General features: G+C 42.6%; 1 protein-coding gene across 3 annotated transcripts in view; it reads left to right on the forward strand.

The window, feature by feature from the left end:
- The window catches only part of LOC137374438 (cilia- and flagella-associated protein 47-like), a 777,638-nt gene that overhangs the window by 136,876 nt on the left and 624,259 nt on the right, over nt 1–16,503 (forward strand). For all 3 annotated transcript variants that reach the window (XM_068040550.1, XM_068040552.1, XM_068040551.1), the window contains one exon: nt 4,651–4,795. In XM_068040550.1, coding sequence (XP_067896651.1) covers nt 4,651–4,795 — 145 coding nt within the window. The remainder of the gene's footprint in view (nt 1–4,650; nt 4,796–16,503) is intronic.

The following is a 16,503-nucleotide window of genomic DNA, read 5'->3' on the forward strand; positions in this document are numbered from 1 at the left end:
CATCTTGTCGGGGTAAGAGACAGCATTACACCCCTCCCCCCCCCTCCCACTGAGAGCTTTGGAATCCACAAATGCAGGAGTGGTTAAGCCAATTAGTCACATGACTAACCTGCTGGCCAACTTGGAGTTTTGAATTGTGCTCACAGGACAGTTTAGTCAGACTGCAGTTTGCAAGCGAACCTGGAACAAGAGAGCCTCTCTCCTGGCTGGCACTCTGATGCTTTCTCACAGTCCTTCAGACCACTGAAGACACGTAAACCTCAAGAGAGAAAAGACTCCTACATCGAAACAGGTTGAAGCGTGCACTGGGCCCCAACAAACAGCAAGACTTACTGGAAACCAAAGACTCCACATTGAACTTAAAGGACCGTAAATAACTACCAAGTATTGCCTCAAACTTTTCCCCTTTATTCCTTCTACTTTTTCTGTCTCTATCTCCGTGTGTGTTTATTCTGTATGCATGCTAGCTTGGTCACATTGCGTATTCGTAGTCGTTAACCGAATTAGAGTTTAAGATTAATAAGCTTCCCTCTTTCTTGTTTAAATCTAAGAAAACCTGTCTGATTTGATTTATTTGCCTTGCAATTGGAAAACAGTGAACAAGGATTCACTGGGGGGGAGCTAAAAATGCAGTGTTTTTAAAAATTAAACCCTGTTACGGTTAAACCAGTCAAGGGCTGTGAGGGAACCCCTAGACCCCTTCGCACCTGGTCATAACACTAGTCAAAGTAGCTGGAGTTTTCCTGGTACAAAAACCAAATGATTTCGAAAGATTCCGTATTGATTATCAGAAGGTCAACAAACTAAAACAGACTCTTATCTAATCCCACAACTTGAGGATTGTACTGACAGAGTGGGAAATTCAGTCTTTATTAGCAAGATTGACTTACTGAAAGGATATTGGCAAGATCCCTTGATTGACCAAGCTAAAGAAATTTCTGCCTTCATGACCCCAGATGGCCTATTTCCGTGTACATCATGCCTTTTGTAATGAAAAATGCATTGGCCTCATTTCAAAGATTGACGAACCAGGTGATTGCTGGACTAAGCAATTCTGTTGTGTACCTGGATGATTTGTTGGTATAAAGCGACACTTGGGAGGATCATGTTGAACACTTAAAGGCTCTGTTTGGCAGGTTAGAGAGCCAATTTGGTAGTTAACTTGGTGAAGAGCGAGTTTGCCAAAGCTAAGGTCACCTATTTAGGGCATGTCGTGGGTCAAGGTCAAGTGTTCCCGAGAGAAGCTAAGGTTCAGGCGATAAAAGATTTCTCAGTCTCCAAGACAAAAAAGGAGATTCTGCAATTCCGAGGGATGTGTAGATTCTACTGGAAGTTTGTTCCTAACTTCAGTACAGTAGTAACCCCACTGACAGATTTATTAATAAAAGGTGGGAAGATGCAGTGGCCAGCATCCTGTCAAATAGCTTTTGAAAAGTTGAAGGCCATTTGAAATAAATGAACCAGTTCTGGCAGCACCAAATTTTGGCAAACCCTTTAATTGATGCTCGTGAGGTAGGAGTAGGGGCAGTGTTACTCAGGATGATGATGCTGGTATTGAATGACCAGCCAGTTATTTCTCTGAAAAACTCAATGTGGCAGAAGAAGTACTCCACTATTGAAAAGGAGGCTTTAGGCTTGGTATTAGCTCTTCAACATTTTGAAGTTTACATCAATAATGGCCAAGGGGTAATAACCATTTACACCAATCATAATCCATTCGGGTTTTTAGAAACATTCAAAACCAAGAACGCCAGATTATTTTGGTGGTGTTTAATGTTACAAATATTTACCTAAAGATTGTACATGTTACAGGAAAGAGTAATGTAATTGCCGATGCCCAATCCAGAATTTAAATATATGGTATAATGGAGGAGAGCAACGCTGAACTATAAAATATTGTTGTTACCTGTGTAAAGTGTAGAATATTCATAATGGAAATTTTTACAATGTTATATGTTGGTAATGTTGTTGAAAATCATTACTATGGTAATGAATTTTCTATTGGGGGAGTGTTATGAATGTTAGACTTTGTAACATGATTATGTTATAAAAATTTTTGATTTTTTAATGAAATTTAAGATGGAATCAGAGAATCAGGTGACCTCACATCAACTCTGCTTAAGAACAAGACAGTAATCTTGGTTACCAGGACAACAAAGATGCCAGATCAAAGACCTTTTCGAAAAGCAGAGACTGCAGATGCATGACACCTGACGAACAATGGGGTTCACCCTCCCAGACTTTCAAATCATAAACAAGGAGTCAGTGACTGAGAATGTAAATGAACGGCAGCTGTTAACACCTGGAAACAATGGAAAGTCCAGGTGGCTCTGCTGTAGCCAAACTTGTGGGCCAGAATTTTACGTTGGGGCGGAGGCCCCTCCCACCATCTTAAGAGTTAGGGGTGAGCCTGCCTCCGCCAGGCCTGGGAGCGACACAGAGATTATATGTGGCCCAGGCCCTTAATTGGAGATCCTACCTCCAGGAGCTGCCAGCTAATAAAGGGGCCGGTAGCTCCTTAGTTCCAGCAACACGACCAGGAGGGGTGGCCAATGCTGGGACAGCACCTAGTTTCAGGAGGATCATGGATGCTGTTATGTTTACGCCAGGTTGCTGGATATATATATCTGATTTATCTCAGAGCAATGCAGATATCACTTGTATTAAATCACCAACTGGTTTATTTACAGTACTTTAAAACATCTCAGCACTTACAATATTTCAGTATAATGTCTTTCTCAGAACGTCTCTGTTTTCAGTAGAACCTTCTACCCCGGCCTCTTTTTAGTTTCAGTTTCAACTAGGCTTAAACAATCAAATACAGTGAACACAGATCAGTGGACAGACTAATACAATCATACCCAGATCAATCAAACAGTGCAGATGCGGCGCAGATAGGGCGGCACAGTGGCGCAGTGGTTAGCACTGCAGCCTCACAGCTCCAGGGACTCGGGTTCGATTCCGGGTACTGCCTGTGTGGAGTTTGCAAGTTCTCCCTGTGTCTGCGTGGGTTTTCTCCAGGTGCTCCGGTTTCCTCCCACAAGCCAAAAGACTTGCAGGTTGATAGGTAAATTGGCCATTATAAATTGTCACTAGTATAGGTAGGTGGTAGGGAAATATAGGGACAGGTGGGGATGTTTGGTAGGAATATGGGATTAGTATAGGGTTAGTATAAATGGGTGGTTGATGTTCGGCACAGACTCGGTGGGCCGAAGGGCCTGTTTCAGTGCTGTATCTCTAATCTAATCTAATGCTGACACTGAAAATGGTAAGTGGGTTTTGAGGCCTCACTGGAGATAATTGGCTAGTCCCTGGCCAGGGTGGTGGTGGGGTCAATCAGGAGGGTGGTGGGAGGTGCACTCGCGGGAGTGACAGGAGCTGCTGGGAGGGTCCTCCATGGGGCATATGGTACCTGATCAGGAGGGCCCCCCCCTTGGGCCCACAAGGAGGCCATCTGGTGTTACTGGGCAGCCTCCACAGCTGACAAAGTGCCCTTCTGCTGCTGGTAATATACCAGCGGTGGCGGGAGAAGGCCCTTAAGTGGCAATTAATTGGCCACTTAAGGGCCTCAATTGGCATGGGGCGGGTGGGCTGCTTATCACCTCTTCTGCCACTTGTAAAATTGCAGTGGGGGTGGGAAGACGATGGTAACAGCACGCCCCCCCCCCCCGCCTCTCACACAATTTTATGCTCCCCATCCCCCGCCTCCATCCCAGTCCCACGGGTGGCATAAAATTCCAGCTGTGGATTTTGCATATTGGAAAAGGACGATTGGCTTTTGATTCCAGATAAATTCAACAGATTTTCTGAAGGTAGACAGGCTGTAAGAATGACAACCAACAGTGGCAGCCTTGAGAGAGAGAGAGGGAACACTTGTTCTCAGAAGACTAATACAGCGAAAAGCTATGAAGAGTTGAACCTGTTTGTGGAGAACTGAAAAACCAACTGGTTACCAGGAATCTCCTTATTCAGGGAAGTTCAGGTTGAAAGAGCTTGGAAGAAGTGAGCAAAGAAGACATTAACTTTGAGAAAGCTCAAGGAGATCCAACCCATTGCAACTGGGAGGAATTTGGGACTTACAGCTGCAAAGATTTTGCCATCAAGGAGGACTGTAACCTATAAGAGTGGTGTGAGGATTTCCAAGTATTTTAATAGGAAAATACCTTTCTCTCTAATTTGGGGTATCAATTACTTACAAAGTGCTATTTAGTTAATGGGGATTTCTTTTAGTTTAATTATAATAAAAGACTTAAAACTTGAAATCTTGTCAGTTAATTTAAATTGGTTGGGTGGTTCATATGTCATATTTTAACATTAACGGTCTCGCTGAGGTCATAACAACTAAACACTATAAGGTTTTATAAATAGAAATATGGCAATCAAAACATGTGGAAATCTTACCTTGCCCTTTAAAAACATTGACGTATTGGCAGTGTTCCTCCTAGATGCTGGACAAAAATTTGATGCAGCTTTTTCCTAGAAATTTTTGTAATACTTTCTAGTTATCATTTTCATACCAAAATGCTACTATATTCCTTAAAGTTTAAGAAAAATATGTTACTTTCAACAATGTTCAATAGGTTGTTTCAATAATTTATGATTTGTCTTTTTTAATTTAGGTTTTAATGTAACTTTTTTCTTTATCTGCAGAAATATTTTATGTTCTATGGTGTTTACTGTGGTTCTACTTGCATGATTCCATTCACTTTACTGAATCTAACTGAATCACATATCAAGCTTGAATTTGACCTTTCTAAGTACAAAGATTTCGCACTGAAGTTCGAAGCCTCAGCAGGTATATTTAACAAAACTCAGGTTGTGGAGTTATTCATTTTTCTATCAATGGCATTGATCTTAAATTATTAAGAGAGTATAGCGATGCTGTGGATTTTCTCCTGAGTTCCAGTGAAAAACCAGGAGAACTTTCAGAAAAGTGGCCATTCAGGGGAATGGACGTTTTCAGTTATTTATACCATTTGACTGGGGGTTCCACCAATTTCCCCCATTGACATTATGGCGTGAGATTAGGAGTACTCCTGAAGAATTTTTTTGCTATAATGTGGTGACTTTTGGAGTAGCATGAGGGAAACATTTATTGTTTTTAGCTGCAATGCTTATTGAGTATGTGTGATTTGAAACGAATATGTTCTTTATTCTGCACTGTAATGTGGAATCATATTCAACTGAAGTAATATACAAACTTTCATTGTGCTTCATTACTATGGAAATAGTAACAAATGGAAACATAAAGAAAAGGGGACTGCAGGGAGAGTACTTGTTATTTAAATACTTCCCTAGGCTTTACTTCCTGTTTATACGACTTATTCCATATAGTCAGGGAATCTTTTTTTTTAAAGAAATGAAGAAGTGAGTTAAATAGAATGTTCATGCCAGTTCTAATTCCATCCTTCTTGACTCATAGGGAAAGGAATTCAACTTGCCACATTTTCCGGCACAGAATTAGTGTCAGAATTGCTTTGCCTGAGGTTCGGTTGAAATTGGGCCTTAGGTTTTGTTTACATGAAACTGGTAAACATGCAGTTGCCAGTTGGGAGTCCCAATGGAGCTTGCTGGTCAGGATCTGACCCATTAGGATCAGCACCGCTGACTGGTCCCTCCACAGGTATACCCTGTGAGGACCAGCATACCTGCTCCTCCTGGCTCCACAGAAATTAAGGTATTAAAAGTTTGCCTCACCTTTTTGGAGCGGTTTCCAGTGGTCCCTATGAGGAGTGCTGGTTAGGCTGCTGAATGCCCAAAACAACTGGGTTGAGTGTGTGTGATGTAGATTTTGCCTATTTGCTGACCAAATTCTGTTGGGATCCTACAGCTGGCATTAGGACCCGATTTGCATATGCAAAGCACCTAATCCTTGCTTCAAATGGGGGTCCTGCACACCTAGAAGTTGCCGGCTTCCAGTGTGGCAGCTGCTGCACTTCCTGGGAAGATCAAGCGTGGGAGATCACAACCCGAAATTCCTCCCTATATCCTTAATGTTTCGCCCAATGAAACGAGTGAAACAAGGTTGAATTTCTCGCCCATTGTATTTTGGACTGTTAATGGTAGTGCTTTGGGTGTCATTTGGCCTCAAAGCCTGATCTTCTCAGTATACATGCTGATCACATTTTCATTACCCATCACATAGCCAGAGTTCGTTACAGATGAGTGAAACAAAACCAAAAGCAGTTTGAGACCCAACAGGTTAGCACTCAACTCTGGAAACTCGACTAAAGCTAGGCGTTAACACCTCTTCCTGTAACACCTCTGCAACTTGACTTCCAGTGTGTCATGCCATGCATAGTATGCACATGTATACATATAAAATAGATATACTACACATTTTCAGACTGCGCAATCCAAAATAAACACAGAATAGCAGCGCAACTCTGTGGGGAAAAAACAAGTCCAAGCCCAACGCGCGTGTGTGTGTGTATGTGTTATCTGCATTGCTTCACTTCATGTCAGCTCTTGCCATTATAAATTCATGTTTCTGCTATCTGTTTTCTCAGTACCAAAATAATGGACATTAATATGACTGGAGTAGAAAATTGGACGTGATGCAAAATAAACTGCCAATTTCATTATTTTGCGCTATGGGTAAAAGAACAATTTCACCCCTGAGGTGTTTAACAGTAGTTATTTGGTTGTGGTGGGAGGTGAGGAGGTGGGGGCAGGTTCTGGATTTGATATGATTGGGAAATGGTTTTGGCATATGGAGATTCAGTGGAAAGAAACCTGAAATTTAATATCACTGGTTGGTGGAATTTGGGGAATTCCTGGAATCTGACAGTACTGTAGGGATGGTGTTAGGAGTTGGAATCCTAAGTCATGAAGTAGGGTAACACTATGGGGAAGGCCTCACAATATGGGAGTATTTGGGTTGAGTGTGGGACTCATCAGCTTAAGGTTCCTAGATATTTCAGCACTGAGGTGGGTGCTAGTTTGAAGTATTTAAGGGGCATTATGGGTTGCCAGAAAGTTGTGGGGGTGGAGTGGGGGGAGATCCCAAGGTCTATTAACACTGGAGACAAGGTTTAAGAACACAAGAACATAAGAAATAGGAGTGGGAGTAGGCCATTCAGCCCCTCAAGCCTGCTCTGCCATTCAATAAGATCATGGCCTTAACTACACTTTCCTGCCTCTCCCCCATAACCCTTGACTTCCTTGTCAACTAAAAATATGTCTAACTCAGCCTTGAAGATATTCAATGACCCAGCCTCCACTGCTCACTGGAAAAGAGAATCCCAATCACTAACAACACTCTGAGAAGAAATTCCTCCTCAACTCTGTCTTAAATGAGAGACCCTTAATTTGAAACTGTGTCTCCTAGCTCTGGAGTCCCCCATGAGGGGAAACATCCTCTCAGCATCTACCCCTGTCAAGCCCCCTCAGAATCTTATCACGTTTCAATAAGATCACCTCTCAATTTTCGAAACTCCAATGAGTTTAGACCCAACCTGCTCAACCTTTCCTCATAAGACAAACCCCTCATCCCAGGAATCAGCCCAGTGAATCTTCTCTGAACTGCTTCCAATTGTATGTCCCTCCTTAAATGGGGTGGCCAAAACTATACACAGTACTCTAGGTGTGGTCTCACCTGTGCCCTGTACATTTGTAGCAAGACTTCCCTACTTTAATACTCCATCCCCTTGGCAACAAAAGCCAACTTTCCATTTGCCTTCATAATTACTTGCTGTACTTGCATGCTGACATCTTGTGATTTATGTACAAGGAGACCCAGGTCCCTCTGTACCACAGAATTCTGCAGTCTCCCTCCATGTAAATAATATTCTGTTTTTCTATTCTTCCTGTCAAAGTGGACAACCTCACATTTCCCATATCATACTCCATCTGCCAAATTTTTGTCCACTCACTCAACCTATCTATATCCCTTTGCAGACACTTGTGTCCTTCTCATGATTTGCTTTCCCACCTATCTCCGTATCATTAGCAAATTTGGCAACAATACAGCCAGTCCCTTTTTCCAAGTAATTAATATAGATTGTAAATAATTGAGGTCCCAGCACTTATCCCTGTGGCACTCCACTAGTTACAGTTTGCCAATCTGAATATGCCCCATTTATCTTGACTCTCTGTTTCCTGTTAGTTAGCCAATCCTCTAACCATGCTAATATTTTGCCCCGAACACCATGAGCTCTTATCTTATGTAGTAACCTTTTATATGGTACCTTATCGAATGCCTTTTGGAAATCCAAATACTGCACGTCTACTGGTTCCCCTTTATCCACCCTAGTTGTTACATCTTCAAAGAACTCTAACAAATTTGTCAAACACGATTTCCCTTTCAAAACACCATGTTGACTCTGCCTGATTGTACTATGATTTTCTAGATGTCCTGCTACTACCTGTTTAGTAATTGATTCTAGCATTTTCCTGATGACAGACATTAGGGTAACTGGTATGTGATTACACTGGGAAGGAGAGTGAATGTCTGGATACACTGGGGTGATCTTGGAGTCTTATGGGCTTTAATTTTGCTGACAAGCCTGTAACGTGGCATTTTATCAAAGCCCTTTTGGAAGTCCAAATACCACATCAACCACATTACCCTCATCAACCCTCAACCATCAACCATCGAAAAACTCAATCAAATTACTTAAACACAATTTGCCCTCAACAAATCTGTTCTGACTTTTCATAATGAATCCACATTTGTCTAAGTAACTCTTAATTTTGTCCTGAATTACCATTTCTAACATCTTTCCCACCACTGAGGTTAAATTAACTGGCCTGTAGTTGCTGGGTTTATCCTTATACCCTTGTTCAAAAAAAAGGTGTAACATTTTCAGTTCTCCAGTCCCCTGGCACTTCCCCAGTTTCTAAGGATGATTGGAAGATTATGGCCAGTGCCTCCACAATTTTGACCCTTACTTCCTTATTGTCAGATGCAGCTCATTTGGTCCTAGTGACTTATCAACTTTAAGTACAACCAACTTTTCTAATACTTTCTCTTTATCAATTTTTAGTCCATCCAGTGTCTCAACTACCTCCTCTTTCACTATGACTTTGGCAGCATCTTCTTCCTTGGTAAAGACAGATGCAAAGTATCCATTTAGTACTCAGCCATACCCTTTGCCTCCATGTGTAAATCTCCTTTTTAGTCCCTAATCGGCCCGACTCCTTTTACCATCCTTTTACTATTTATATACCTACAGAAGACTTTTGGATTCCCTTTTATCTTGGCTGCCATTTTCTTCCCATACTCTCTCTTTGCTGCTCTTAATTCATTTTTCACTTCTCTAAATTTTCGATATTCAGCTTGGTTCTCACTTGTATTATCAACCTGACATCTGCCATACTCACCCTTTTTTTTTGCTGAATCTTACTTTCTATCTCTTTCATTATCCAGGGAGCTCTGACTTTGTTTGTCCTATCTTTCCCCCTCGCGGGAATTTAGCTTACCAGTATCTGAGCTATCCCCTCTTTTAAAAGGCAGCCCATTGTTCAATTGCAGTTTTGCCTGCCCATCTTTGATTCCAATTTACCTGGTCCAGATCCATTCTCACCCAATTGAAATTGGCCCTCCCCAAATTAATTATTTTTACCCTGGATGGCTTCTTGTCCTTTTTCCATATCTAACCTAAGCCTTAGGATACTATGATCACTGCCCCCTAAATGGCTTCTGTTAAAGTCATTTCAGATTTCATGGATTACCCCCAGGGAATATTGCATCAAAGAGGGTTCAGGTGGACATAATAGTAACCTAAAGATAAGAAAAAGAAGGAATGAGAGAAAAGTTCAGAGTACAAACGAAGATAAGTTAATAAAAATACTAAGGGAAAAAAAATGATTATAGGAAGTAAAATACCTGATAAAAATAAAACAGTAATAATGAAAAATAAGAGCATATTAAATTGCGAGCATAGCAACGTGCAGAGCATCTATAACTGGGGAATTGGAGGCAAGAATTAGAAGTGAGAAAATAGATGTAATATGGACCGGAAGATGATCTTGGAGGCCTCGGTGGCAAAGAGCGAGGCCCGCTGGCTCTTCACCTTTTGGAGGTCCTCCTTGACCTCGACCCCCATCGACTGCAGCCGGAGCAGATTTTGCATACTTTTCTGGAGTCGGGACATTTCCCTCTGTCTCTCTCTCGCCCTCTGAACACCTTTGAGGATATAGAACCTGTTGATGTTCTCCTTGATCGCTTCCCACCAGTGAACTGGAGACTCAAAGAGGGGCTTCACGGTCCTCCAACCTTTGTAATCCCTTTTGAGCTCCTCAACGTTCTCTGGGGTTAGCAGTGTAGCATTGAGCTTCCATATCCCCCTGCCAACCCGCTGGTCGTCCAGAAAGTGACAGTTGGCCAGTAAGAGGCAGTGGTCGGAGAAGAACACCGGCTTGACATCGGTGGATCTGACCGTGACAGCACATGACACAAAAAGGAAGTCAATCCTGGAACGGGCAGACCCGCCCGATCTTGACCATGTGTATCTACGCTGCGCTCCGTCTGCAGGTTTGCTGAAGACGTTGTGCAGTTTGGCATCTTTTACTGTTTCTATTAGGAATCTGGACGTAGCGTCCAGTTTGCTGTCGTCTCTGCTGGATTGTCCAGCTGCATCAATGATGCAGTTGAAGTCACCGCCTAGGATGACTGGCCTGGACATCGCCAGCAGCAGTGGGAGCGCTCGCTGCATTGAACCGGGGCGTACACGTTGATCAACTGGAGCCACCACAGAGGCAGTGGCTACTGCTGGTAATGCACCTTCCCAAGGCCCAGGATTGTCAGTGGACCCAGGCCACAAGTGAGTGATGGCAGGAGGCGTTTTGCGGGGGTGGGGGTTGTCGGGGGCTTGGCAGCAAGGGCAGGGCAGTGGCTCTCAGTGGGCCTCCCCATTTCAGAGGGCAGGTCCCTTGATCAGGCACTATGCCTTTGAATGAGGGACACCTCCCTACCCACCCCACCCTGGAGCATGGATTTGCTTGCCAGCTCCCCGCGTGGTGATTGGTCTGCCTACCGCTGGGCTAATACTGGCAGCGGCGGGAAGAGGCTTTTAATTAGTTATTAATTGCCCACTTAAGGGCCTCAATTGGCAGCGGGGCGGGGAGGCCGTCCACAGGTTTGCCCGCCACGGACGTAATTGGGGTGGAGGTGGGAAGGTGGTGGGGTCCCCACCTGCCACCATCCTGACGGATTAAGTGCTCTCTTCACCTTCAAACTAGCCATGGGGGAGAAAATAAAATTCAGCCCATAGCTGCAGAATAGTAAATCGTTGGCAGTTAAATATTGCTGGCTATAATATATTTAGAAATGATTAAGAAGGAAGAACGGGTGGCGCGGTATCTATGTTAATCAGAAATAACATAATGGCAGTAGCCAATAATTAATAGAATGGTAGAAACAGAATCCATATGGATTGAGATAAAGGTTAGGAAAGGATTGGTCACACCAAATCCAGTTACACCATGCTCGCCTATCATGGGCAGCAACCTATATTGGGCAAATAACATGCACTATTTGCCATTACCAGAGAAGCCAATTATAAAGGCACCACTCGTATTAAGCATGCAAGCTTTTTTGGGCAGTGGCAGATTTAACAATGGTTATCACTGTGGTAATATTGGCAGTGATTAATAAGATTTACCTGCTAATTATCTTCATGCTTATCACTCTGATATTTTCTCTGAGACTTGAATTACAGTCAGTTTCATTTTTGATCACTTTATAGCAAAGTTCTCTAATTATCTGAGATATTGTAGCAGGAGTTTGAGACCACAGGGGACTCCGGAGAAATAGGAAGAATCACAAAGATCCAGAGGGGCAGACCCAGATAAAATCCACGATTTTACTTTTTGCTCTATCTGGTAACATAAGAACATAAGAAATAGGAGCAGGAGTTGGTCATTCAGCCCCTTATGCCTGCCCCACCATTCAGTTAGATCATGGCTGAACTGTCCCATGCCTCAACTCCTCTTTCGGGCTTGCTCTGCATATCCCTCGATTCCCTGAGATTTCAAAAATCTATCTACCTCCTCCTTAAATACATTTAGTGATCTAGCCTCCACAACTCTCTGAGGTAGAGAATGCCAGAGATTTACCACCCTCTGAGACAAGAAATTCCTTCGCATCTCAGTCTTAAATGTGTGACCCCTTATTCTGTAACTATGTCCCCTAGTTTGAGATTCCCCAACCAGTGGAAACATATTCTCAACATCTACCCTGTCAAGCTCCCCTTAGAATCTTAAATGTTTCAATAAGATCACCTCTCATTCTTCTAAACTCCAGTGAGTAAAGGCCTAACCTGTTTAGCCGTTCTTGATAAGACAACCCCTTCGTCCCAGGAATCAGCCTAGTGAACCTTTTCTGAACTGCCTCCAATGCCAGTATATCCTTCCTTAAATACGGGGAACAAAACTGAATGCAGTACTCCAGGTGTGGCCTCACCAACACCCTGTACAGTTGTAACAAGACTTCCCTATTTTTAAACTCTAACCCCCTAGCAATAAAGGCCAAAACTCCATTTGCCTTCCTAATTACTTGCTGCACCTGCATGATAACTTTTTGTGTTTCATGTACAAGAACCCCCAGATCCCTCTGTACTGCAGTATTTTGTAGTCTTTCTCCATCTAAATAATAATCTGCCTTTTTATTCTTCCTACCAAAGTGGATGACCTCACAATTTCTCACATTGAACTCCATCTGACAAGTTTTTGCCCAATCACTTAACCTATCTATATCCCTTTGCAGATTTTTTGTCCTCATCACTACATGCCTTCCCACGTATTTTTGTATTGTCAGCAAATTTGGATACACTACACTCTGTCCCTTCCTCCAAGTCGTTAATATAGATAGTAAATAGTTGAGGCCCTGGGACCGATCCTTGTGGCACCCCACTAGTTACGGCTTTCCAACCTGAAAAAGACCCATTAATCCCGACTCTCTGCCTTCTGTGTGTTAGCCAATCCTCAACCCATGCCAACACAGTACCCCCAATACCCTGAGCTCTTATTTTGTACAATAACCTTTTATGTGACACCTTATCGAATGCCTTCTGAAAATCCAAATACACTACATCCACTGGTTCCCTTTTATCCACTCTGCTTGTTATATCCTCAAAGAACTCTAACAAATTTGTCAAACATGATTTCCCTTTCATAAAACATGTTGACTCTGTTTGATTGCATTTTGTTTTTCTAAATGTCTTGCAATTTCTTCCTTAATAATGGACTCTAGCATTTTCCCAATGACAGATGTTAAGCTAACTGGTCTATAGTTTCCTGCTTTCCGTCTCCCTCCTTTCTTGAATAGGGATGTCACATTAGCGGTTTTCCAATCTGCTGGTACCCTACCAGAATCCAGTGAGTTTTGGTATATTACGACCAATGCCTCCACTATCTCTGCAGCCACTTCTTTTAAAACCCTTGGATGCAGGCCATCAGGTCCTGGCAACTTGTCTGCCTTTAGTCCCATCAGCTTGTCAAGCACCATTTCCCTCGTGATAGAGATTGTTACAAGTTCCTCCCTCTGATTTACACCTTGCTCATCTGTTATTGTTGGGATGTTTATAGTGTCCTCCACTGTGAAGACTAATGCAAAATATTGGTTTAAGTTATCTGCCATTTCCCTGTTCCCTGTTATTAATTCTCCAGTCTCATCCACTAAGGGTCCCACACTTTAGCTACTCTCTTCCTTTTTTTATACTTGTAGAAGCTCTTACTGTTTGTTTTTATATTTCTTGCCAATTTACTCTCATAATCAATTTTCTCCCTCTTTATCAGTTTTTTAGTCATCCGCTGCTAGTTTCTAAAAAAATTCCAATCCTCTGGCCTACCACTAGCTTTAAACCGCATTGTACACCTTTGTTTTTGATTTGATACTCTCCTTAACTTCCTTTGTTATCCAGGGGTGGTTCATTGTTCTCATCGAGTCCTTCCTTCTGACCGGAATAAATGTTTGCTGAGTGTTATGAAATATCTGCTTAAAAGTCTGCCACTGCTCATCTACTGACTTTCCCTTTAGTCTATTTTCCCAGCCTGCTTTAGACAACTCTTTCTTCATACCTCTGTAATTGCCCTTGTTTAAGTTGAAGACACTGGTTTGAGACCTGAGTTGCTCACCCTCAAACTGAATTTGAAATTCTATCATGTTATGATCACTTCCCCCTAGAGGATTCTTAACTACAAGATCTCTTATGAATTCTACCTCATGACACATTACCAAATCTAAAATAGCCTGTTCCCGGGTAAGTTCTGCAACGTATTGGGAGGAAGCACTGCTAGACCTATTAACGGTAAATACATCAGAACAGAGAAGAGAAATAAGCATGAAAGAACATCTGAGGAGTAGTGATTACAATATAAGGTTTAAGACTGTGGTTGATAGAGTTAGTACAAAGTCCACAATAATAGGTTGGAAAAAGCAACTATGAGGGAATGAGGATGGAACTAAGAAAGGTAAACTGGAGAAAAATATGAACAAAGTGGTAGAATAATAATAGAAACTTGCATTTATATGGCATCTTTATCATTGTAAATCATTCTAAGTTGCTTCACAGGAGTGTTACCAGACAAAATTGTACACCAAGCCACATAAGGAGATATTAGAACAGGTCGCCAGAAGCTTGGTCAAAGAGATAGATTTTAAGAAATGTCCTAAAAAAAGAGGTCAAGAGGTGGAGAGGTTTGGGGATAGAATTCCGAATTTTAGGGACTAGAGAGATGAAGGTGAGACAAAATTATCCTAATATTTGAAGTAATTGAATAGCAGATCAGAGCCACAGCATTCAAGTCTTACATGTAGTGCAGTTGAGTAGTGTCGTCCTGATGGCAAATAAGTCCAGGAATTGGGAAGCCAAATTTGAGCAGAGCTCCAGAGGTCAGTGAAAGACAAAGAACAGGAGGGTTGGGGGATGGGCAGTAGCTGAGCACAGGGAACTTTAAAGTTGTGATTTAAACTTGTGGTTTTAGCTAAAAGGCATACACTACTAGATAGAGGAGAACTTAAAACAGTGGAAAAGAGGTGACTCAAGGAGAAAGGGCAAATGATGGCCAAGGATAGAGTTGCTGAGCAATGTAAAGCATGGCTACCCGACCCGAACCCGATGGGACTCGACGACATGTGTCAGGTTCGGGTTGGGTCGGGTCGCTCTTCCGGGTCTGGCATTCGGACTCGGGTCGGGTCGGGCCACATTACAGACATCGCCACCACGACAAGTCCAGGTATAAGATTGCTTTGACTGCATAACTTCCTGGGATAATTTGCTGAACTGTACTTTCCTGGCTTCCACCAGTCCATGTTCTCTTTAGACTTCCAAGGCTTCATGGCGGGGAGGAATTCGTTTGCGGCACTGCCTGCCCCCAGAGAATTGTTGTAAATTTGCGTACTGCCACTCGAAGTGGAGCTATGTGAATGAATTTCTCCCTCATTTGTTTATCAGCTGTAAAATTTGGAAATTGATTATTCCATATCATTTAACCAATTTAAATCAGATTTAACCTGAACACCTGCTGCAGGTAATTTTGCTTTTAGTAATTCATGCATTGTGGGTGTTGTCATAGAGTTATAGAGTTATATAGCACAGAAACAGGCCCTTCGGCCCATCATGTCTGTGCCAGCCATCAAGCACATATCTATTCTATTCCTATTTTCCAGCACTTGGCCCGTAGCCTTGTATACTATGGCGTTTCAAGTGCTCATCTAAATACTTCTTCAATGTTGTGAGGGTTCCTGCCTCTACCACCCCTTCAGGCAGTGTGTTCCAGATTCCAACCACCCTCTGGCTGAAAATTTTTTCCTCAAATTCCCTTTAAACCTCTTGCCCTTACCTTAAATCTGTGCTCCCTGGTTATTGACACCTCCGCTAAGGGAAAAAAGTTTCTTCCTATCTGTGCCCCTGATAATTTTGTATACCTCAGTCAGGTTCCCCCCTCAGCCTTCTCTGCTCTAAGGAAAACAACCCTAGCCTATCCAGTCTCTCTTCAAAGGTGAAATGCTCCGGCCCAGGCAACATCTTGGTGAATCTTCTCTGCACCCTCTTCAGTGTAATCACATCCTTGCGATAGTGTGGCGACCAGAATTGTACACAGTACTCCAGCTGTGGCCTAACTAGCGTTTTATACAGCTCCATCATAACCTCCCTGCACTTATATTCTATGCCTCGGCTAATAAAGGCAAGTATCCCTTTTGCCTTCCTAACCACCTTATCTACCTGTGCTGCTGCGTTCAGTGATCTATAGACATGTACACCAAGGTCCTTCTTACCCTCTGTACTTCCTTGGGTCCTACCATCCATTGTATATTCCCTTGCCTTGTTAGTCCTCCCAAAATGCATCACCTCACACTTCTCAGGATTAAATTCCATTTGCCACTGCTCTGCCCATCTTACCAGCCCATCGATATCATCCTGTAATCTAAGGCTTTCCTCCTCACTATTTACTACACCACAAATTTTCTTGTTATCTGCGAACTTACTGATCATACTTCCTATATCCACGTTTATTGCTCATTCCTAATTGCCCTTGAGAAGGTGGTGGTGAGCCGCT

Source organism: Heterodontus francisci, chromosome 10, assembly GCF_036365525.1.
Source record: "Heterodontus francisci isolate sHetFra1 chromosome 10, sHetFra1.hap1, whole genome shotgun sequence".
In the NCBI taxonomy this organism is placed as follows: domain Eukaryota; kingdom Metazoa; phylum Chordata; class Chondrichthyes; order Heterodontiformes; family Heterodontidae; genus Heterodontus; species Heterodontus francisci.